The sequence below is a fragment of the Gigantopelta aegis genome, chromosome 12 (genome assembly GCF_016097555.1).
Source record: "Gigantopelta aegis isolate Gae_Host chromosome 12, Gae_host_genome, whole genome shotgun sequence".
NCBI lineage: Eukaryota > Metazoa > Mollusca > Gastropoda > Neomphalida > Peltospiridae > Gigantopelta > Gigantopelta aegis.
Window position 1 is genome coordinate 11,622,143 of NC_054710.1, and position 8,378 is coordinate 11,630,520.

General features: G+C 39.5%; 1 protein-coding gene across 1 annotated transcript in view; it reads right to left on the reverse strand.

Moving 5' to 3' along the window:
• Nucleotides 1-4,417: 4,417 nt before the first annotated feature.
• The window catches only part of LOC121386592, a 6,082-nt gene continuing 2,121 nt past the window's right edge, over nt 4,418-8,378 (reverse strand). Inside the window, exons 2-3 of the mRNA XM_041517543.1 lie at nt 7,393-7,461; nt 4,418-6,016 (exon numbers count right to left, since the gene is read on the reverse strand). Coding sequence (XP_041373477.1) covers nt 5,364-6,016; nt 7,393-7,461 — 722 coding nt within the window. The 3' untranslated portion in view covers nt 4,418-5,363. The remainder of the gene's footprint in view (nt 6,017-7,392; nt 7,462-8,378) is intronic.

The window sequence follows — 8,378 nt, forward strand, 5'->3', positions numbered from 1 at the left end:
TGAGGTGCTTGCGTCGCAGGATCGAACCACCTCGGTGGATACATTCAGCTGATCGGGTTTTTTCTCGTTCCAATCTGTGCACCACACCTGGACAAAGGCTGTGGTATGTGCTTTCCTGTCCGTGGAGTGGTGCATATAAAATGTCCCTTGCAACTAATGGATAAAGTCTTATCTAGGGCCTATACAATAATATATTTTTAAATATTCTACACATGTAGATAGACTTGCTGAAGTGTTGTAAAGGTCGTTACAAGTCCCTGTGAATACATTTCCTCGGCAGTTCTTCCTTCACTGGTGGTGGCAGGGGCAGCGTGCATGGATTTCATGCCCCCCCCCCCCCGTATCTTTTCATACTTGTTTTTATAATATGCCCCTCAGTTTGCGTAAATCACTTTAGTATATAAAACTAACTTCAAACAATGCAACAATAATAATGTTCACGTAGACACTTAGTGGCAGATCCAAAGGATGGTTACAGGGGTCCCGTGACCCCATCCCCGCCCGTTTGAAATGAAATTGCCATGAAAACGCGCTTGTGACCAGCTTAAGTTCGTAATGTTCCGTGAAGCTTTCCCTGGAACCCGCCGACAGATCTCGACCCATTTCGGACCTCGGCTCATTTTCCGTCAACAAACTCAAACTGACCTTTTTACAATTGTGTGACCCTCCCACTTATAAAGCCCTAGATCCGCCCCTAATATTAATACAAACACACTTACTTTTAGAAGACAATCTTTAACTGTATCACTGTACTGGCAGGTCCTGGGTTCGTACCTCACAGGGAGTTTCAGGTTTGAGTGCACAGCTAGGATCATTGTATGAAAAGCCTTGACAATGTGCTGCATCCACTTTATATTTCAGCGAACCGTTCAAAAATGCGCCCAATTTCCTTCATTCATAGAAACTGTGCAACCTTTCTTTTTGACTTTATCCTACTGGACATTAAAAATTCCATAGTACAAAAACGCCAGTATCTCTCTCTCTCTCTCTCTCTCTCTCTCTCTCTCTCTCTCTCTCTCTCTCTCTCTCTCTCTCTCTCTCTCTCTCTGTGGGTGGTGGTGGGGGGGGGGGGGGGGGCTAGACTGGCGAGAGACGTTTATAGGGGGAGTCGAGTCATGTTGCCCAAGAAAATATATTTTAATAAAAAATCCTTCACCCCCGAACACCCTCCTCCCCCCTGTACCACACCTGATATGACAACTTAATAAGCTATTACAACTACTATACATATATCCAGCTTGCTTTTGTTTATAAAGCCCGTTTTGAAACAACACAATGTAAGATGAATGATAGGTCCACTCCTATAGTGTGAATCTCTATACAGCCACGGGCCATAGAACATAAATGAACGCACAGCCCAGATACCCGAGGTGTGTGCCCAGGACAGCGTGCTTTAACCTTAAGAAGATAAGTATAATCAAACAAATATACCAGCCTCGCCTCGTGGACAGAACAGAACTCTCTGACAAAGTCACATGCTGTTTCCACGACAGGCGTGCTTGAACCGTTCTCCAGTGGAAGCATGCCCTCACCCACATGCCGGTAATAATATCGGTCATTTACCCACAGGACATTACACACTGGTGATCACAATTCCAGTGTTTCGGGTTTTCAACACAATGTAATCAATATTTAGCAATAAATACAGACAGATATTTAGACGGACTGAAAGATATTTTATTTAACTCACACAATAATAAAATGTAATATAAAATACAATATATAAGTACATAAAACGTACAAATGGCATATTATATAAAGAACAATTAAAATAGAGATATCTAAGTTAAGAGCATCATAGTGTCCGACGACAGGTTAACATAAAACACGGACAGATTAATATGGAATACAATTATAGAACTAAAACATGATTCCCCTTCAGTCTCACTCATTTTCATTATTCTATTTTCTAAATGCTCTATCTAAACAGTGTGTAATATGTCCGTCATTACATTTTATAAAATCTTCATATTTATCAGAATATTTTACTATTTACCGATACTAGTAATTATTAGTCACATGTCCACAAGATTAGTTTATATATTAGCAAATATTCATGTTTATCTTTATGTCACATGCCTATTGATATATTGTAATGGCATGCTATTATAAGGGCCAAAAGTTAAAAGTTTGGTTTGTTTATCGACACCACTAGATCACATTGATTAATTAATCATCGACTATTAGAGAGGAAACCCGCTACATTTTCCCATTAGTATTAAGGGATATTTTATGTACACCATTGCACAGACAGTATAACACATACCCCGACCTTTGATATACCAGTTGTGGTGCAATGGCTGGAACGAGAAATAGCCCAATGGACCCACTGACGGGGATCGATCCTGATCCAACTGTGCATCAGGAGGGCGTTTGACCACTTGAGGTGAGTGATTAGTTGCTCCCCTAATTTAGATTATTGAGGGGAGTGATTAGTTGCTCCCCTAACTTAGATTATTGAGGGGAGTGATTAGTTGCTCCCCAAACTTAGATTATTGAGGGGAGTGATTAGTTGCTCACCTAATTTAGATTATTGAGGGGAGTGATTAGTTGCTTCCCTAACTTAGATTATTGAGGGGAGTGATTAGTTGCTCACCTAACTTAGATTATTGAGGGGAGTGATTAGTTGCTCCCTGATAATATTATTGAGGGGAGTGATTAGTTGCTCCCCTGATAATATTATTGAGGGGAGTGATTAGTTGATCCCCTAACTTAGATTACTGAGGGGAGTGATTAGTTGCTCACCTGATAATATTATTGAGGTGAGTGATTAGTTGCTCCCCTAACTTAGATTATTGAGGGGAGTGATTAGTTGCTCCCCTAATTTATATTATTGAGGGGAGTGAGTAGTTACTCCCTGATAATAGTATTGAGGGGAGTAATTAGTTGCTCCCCTGCTAATATTATTGAGGGGAGTGATTAGTTGATCCCCTAACTTAGATTAATGAGGGGAGTTATTAGTTGTTCCCCTGATAATATTATTGAGGGAGTGATTAGTTGCTCCCCTGATAATATTATTGATGGGAGTGATTAGTTGATCCCCTAACTTAGATTACTGAGGGGAGTGATTAGTTGCTCACCTGATAATATTATTGAGGGGAGTGATTAGTTGATCCCCTAACTTAGATTACTGAGGGGAGGGATTAGTTGCTCCCCTGATAATATTATTGAGGGGAGTGATTAGTTGATCCCCTAACTTAGATTATTGAGGGGAGTGATTAGTTGATCCCCATACTTAGATTACTGAAGGGAGGGATTAGTTGCTCCCCTAACTTAGATTACTGAAGGGAGGGATTAGTTGATCCCCTAACTTAGATTACTGAGGGGAGGGATTAGTTGATCCTCTAACTTAGATTATTGAGGGGAGTGATTAGTTGATCCCCTAACTTAGATTACTGAGGGGAGTGATTAGTTGCTTCCCTGATAACATTATTGAGGGGAGCGATTAGTTGATTCCCTAACTTAGATTATTGAGGGGAGTGATTAGTTGATTCCCTAACTTAGATTATTGAGGGGAGTGATTAGTTGAATCCCTAACTTAGATTATTGAGGGGAGGGATTAGTTGATCCCCTAACTTAAATTATGGAGAACCAATTAAGATATTAACATATAGAGCGTTGGTATTTAAGTATTTTGTACTACTATTTATTTATTATTCACCTGCTCAAGGGAGCTAACTATTATCTTTGGCCTATCTCAAGGGAGTGATGGGGAGCAGAGTTACAGCTCCCGTTAAAGAGCGAGATCTGAATGTGTGGCAATAGAACAAACAGTAACTGCACACACAATTTTTTTTTTTTTTAATGCGAAAATATAAATAACTTTAATCTCTCTCTCTCTCTCTCTCTCTCTCTCTCTCTCTCTCTCTCTCTCTCTCTCTCTCTCTCTCTCTCTCTCTCTCTCTCTCTCTCTCTCTCTCTCTCTCTCTCTCTCTCTCTCTCTCTCTCTCTCTCTCTCTCTCTCTCTCTCTCTCTCTCTTGTTCATTAAATTGGAACAAAAATAACAGTCGCCATTATTCGTGTTGTCAGTTCTATGAACATTTATAAAAATCACGCCGGCTTCGGTGGCGTCGTGGTTTGGCCATCGGTCTACAGGCTGTTAGGTAATGGGTTCGAATCCCAATCAAGGCATGGGATCCAGATACCGACTCCAAACCTTGAGTGAGTGCTCCGAAAGGCTCAATGGGTAGGTGTAAACCGCTTGCACCGACCAGTGATCCATACCTGGTTCAACAAAGGCCATGGTTTGTGCTATCCTGTCTGTGGGAAGCGCAAATAAAAGATCCCTTGAGGCTAATCAGAAAGAGTAGCCCATGTAGTGGCGACAGCGGGTTTCCTATCAAAAAGTGTCTGGTCCGTAACTATATGTCTGACGCCATATAACCGTAAATAAAATGCGTTGAGTGTGTTGTTAAATAAAACATTTATTTCTTTCTTTTTATAAAAATCACAATGCTCTATGTCCGTCGCTTTCCTGCATATTTATCTCTAGAGGGCTATTCAAAATTGGTACAAGAGATATTTCACTATCAAAATAACATACATATTATATATAAATAATATACATATAGAATAGACAAAGAAAAAAGGTCTCACTTGGTATTTTATACCAAATGTCAGTCACCTTCAACGTCATAATGTCTGTATAAAGTACAAATATGTAATTTGGAATTCATTGTCATTAATGTGGAATTCAATGTCATTAATGTGGGATTCAATGTCATTAATGTGGGATTCAATGGGATTCAATGTCATTAATGTGGGATTCAATGTCAGTAACACAGTTAACTACACTATGGATGAGGCTTTTGGTAGTAGTCTCCCTTTTCAATTAGTGTTGGTATAATCTCTTATTTGTTACACACCTGCCCCGTTGTGGCTTTCAAATTAGTGTTTCCCCGTTAAACAATATTAAGAAATACTTTTTAAAGGAATGTAAGAAATAGAATAATACACTTGTGCCCGTCGAGACAATTTATCTTGCAGCTTGTGACTTCCAAAAGTATCTTTTGCTTGTTAGATAAGTTTCGTAAGATAAATAATTTTCAATGTGTTATTCTCCATTTTCTTGTATCAGATTCAGTAAAAATTATATATTCGTTATAGTGACACTACAGCGCTAGTCAAGTTCATTTTAACTTGGTTTTCATCCTTATTCCCAAGCACGCCGCCCTGGGCCTACACCTCAGCCATTTGGTATGGCTATCCGAGCCAGCGGTCAGTGGTTAGTTGTTTCTGGTTAGTGAGCGGGAATTCACACCTCCCCATTGGGTCATATAAACTCGCCCTGGGTTGGAGTCTGCACCGGGTTCCACAGGTTTGAATTGTATTGACTCAGGTCTCACGACTCTCCCATTATGATTTATTTCACTAAACTCGAGAGCAGGACCAACAGTTCACGATTCACTGAGAGATCCGTGTCAGACGATACTCTCACTTTAACATCGAAATGTCCAGGAGAGTGAACACCAAACATCGGCATCAGCGGTCGCGACACGTCGATGTTTGGGATGGAGTGTACAACTGTGTTGTCGTCAACGCGGATAATGTGGAGAGTGGCGTTGTTGGTGTCTATCAACAGCCCGAGTGTGACCTTGAGTCGTGAGTTAGTTTTGAAATCTGTCACAGGAATACAGCGCAGAGACTTTCCACTGAAAAAAGGAAATAAACAGATACTGTTGTGAGTTTTACAGCTGGCCACAGCAACACCCCACGCATGTTTGTTATTAAGAATCCCTGTTGTATCGTCACAGTGCTCGTCTAGACAAACACCAACGTCTGCTATCAGTTTATGTAATTTAGCCGATTCACACACCATGCAGTCGACTTCCGTCTCCCAGAACGCACATCCAGACGTTGGGACATGCGTCCTGGCTGTGACTCCAGTGAAACACTGCAGACCGGAAATTAGGTCAGTATGTTTTACTTCTGAAAGTTTGTTGACCAGAATTCCAGATTCGTTAATATTAAACCGCTTCCGGTTCATCTTCTGTGGGTTATACTCCATATTTGGCACTGTGAAAAAGAAATTAAATAAGAAAAATATAAATATAGAAATATTTGTTATTCATAAGCACAGTGTTACTATTTATGGAAATAAAGAATATATATAACAATAATACATGTATAATAGTGCATGTCAGATTTAATTATACTTATCAGAACTAATTGTATCGAGATCTCTGGACAGACTAAATATGTTAATTTGTGACCATTTACTAGTGTAGTGAGTTACCATTTAAATCGGTGTTACCAACGTCTCGTATGACATGTGTGTTAACTACGTCTCGTATGACATGTGTGTTACCTGGCCGTGACCTACTCTATGGGAAAAAAAATTTGTTTTGTTTAATGACAGCACTAAAGTACATTGATTTATTAACCATCGACTATTGGATGTCAAACATATGGTTATTTTGACGCAGTCATAGAGATGAAACCCGATACATTTTTCCATTAGTAGCAAGGGATCTTTTATATGCACCATCCCACAGACAGGATAGCACATACCACGGCCTTTGATATACCAGTCGTGGTGCACTGGTTGGAACGAGAAATAGCCCAATAGGCCCACCGACGGGGATCGATCCTAGACCGACAGCGCACCAAGCGAGCGTTTACTCTATGAAAAGTCATCCCACTTTTTATCAAGTCATCTATCAAAATGACAGGTAAAAGTTAGTTTTGTTTATCTACACAACTGGAGCACATTGATTAATTAATCATCGGCTGTTGGATGTGAAACATTTGATAATTCTGACACGTAGTTATCAGAGGGAACTCGCTACATTTTTCCTAATGCAGCAAGGGATGTTTTATATGCACTTTCCAACATATCACACCCTTTAACCAGTTGTGGTGCACTGGTTGGAACGAGAAAAAGCCAAATCATTTCAATGAATTGACCGAGGTGGTTCAATCCTGCGACTCAAGCACCTCAAGCAAGCACTCAACCGACTGAGCTAAATCCTGTTCCAAATAGCAGGTAATGCAGACATGATGCGATAACCCTCACTCAGGCACGGCAGAAACAAATAGACATTGGGGGACGTTTCTAGGGGGTTCGGGGGTATGCTCTCCCGTAAAAGTTTGAAAACTAGTTGTCCTGAAATGCAATTCCATACATTCTACAAATAAAATTTGTCTCTGCCTTATGATTTACTACCAATAATATTTTTGATTCAGAATTATTGGGGGGGAGGGGGGGGGGGGGGCTAGAACCCCGCCATGCTTGTCACTCAAGTTAGATCGACTCGTGGAGAAATTCAAAGAAGTAAATAAGATCTGGTTTTAGTTAGAATGGAAGTAGATTTTCTGTTATGCATGTTTACTCAAATCAATACCTAAATAAAGTGTCCATGTTTGTACAGGTACACGTGGACGTTACTTACAGAGAAGTGTTCTGTACTGTTCTGACTGTTCATCAACAGGGAAGAGAATTCTTTTCATCACATCCTCGTCTGAAACAAATATATAAATATAGGTGAGACTGGTATAACGGTCACCTGTATATAATGGTCACCTCTCCGTAACAGGCACCATAAATCCCACCAAATGCATTTCCTTCTTTATTTTATCTGTATATAACAGCCACCTATTCAATGCGGCCAGCGGCCATTATCTTTTGACCAAAATGAATGGTTAAACATGCTATAACGGCCACAAAATATATTGACCGCATGTTATTTTGACCAAACAGCAGTTGAACGTGTCGTAATGGTCACAAGATATGGGTATATTTCAAAATACTAGTTTTGGTGTCAGATAACATAACGAAAACACATGTTTAAAATCTAGGTTAATTAACCTACTTCTCTGAATAACCATTTGTCTTCTATCGGCACTTTAGTTTTGATGTCAGATAGAAATTAGATTTTGGTGTCGGATAGAAAAAAGATGTCATACATTTTATCAGTATAATTTTAATGAATACGTTTGCCACACCTAGATATATATTTTAAAGTGCTTACTTCATTATTATACTTCATTAAGAAATGTCAGTCATGACTCGTAGAGGGGCATTCCTAACTTTACAGACATTTAAACTTCCCCCTGGCTAACAAGGCTTTTAATGAATCAAATTGGATATTAATTATATTTTCTTCCTCAGAATATTAATGTTTGAACACCATGTGTTTCTGGTATTCCTAATGTTTATAGTAGCTTAAACCAGATTTGCTTTTAACATGTAGGAAATTATTGAGGGCAAAATTCAGTTTGACATGCTAACTTGAGTTTTGGGGGAAATATGCTCATATGCACGTGTATTGGTCACAACATAAAGTAAGTGATTTACTAAATGTTATTCAGCCATGAAACACAACACATTGCGGCAGTCATTACACATTGACAATGTTGCTCTTTTCTGGATGTATAA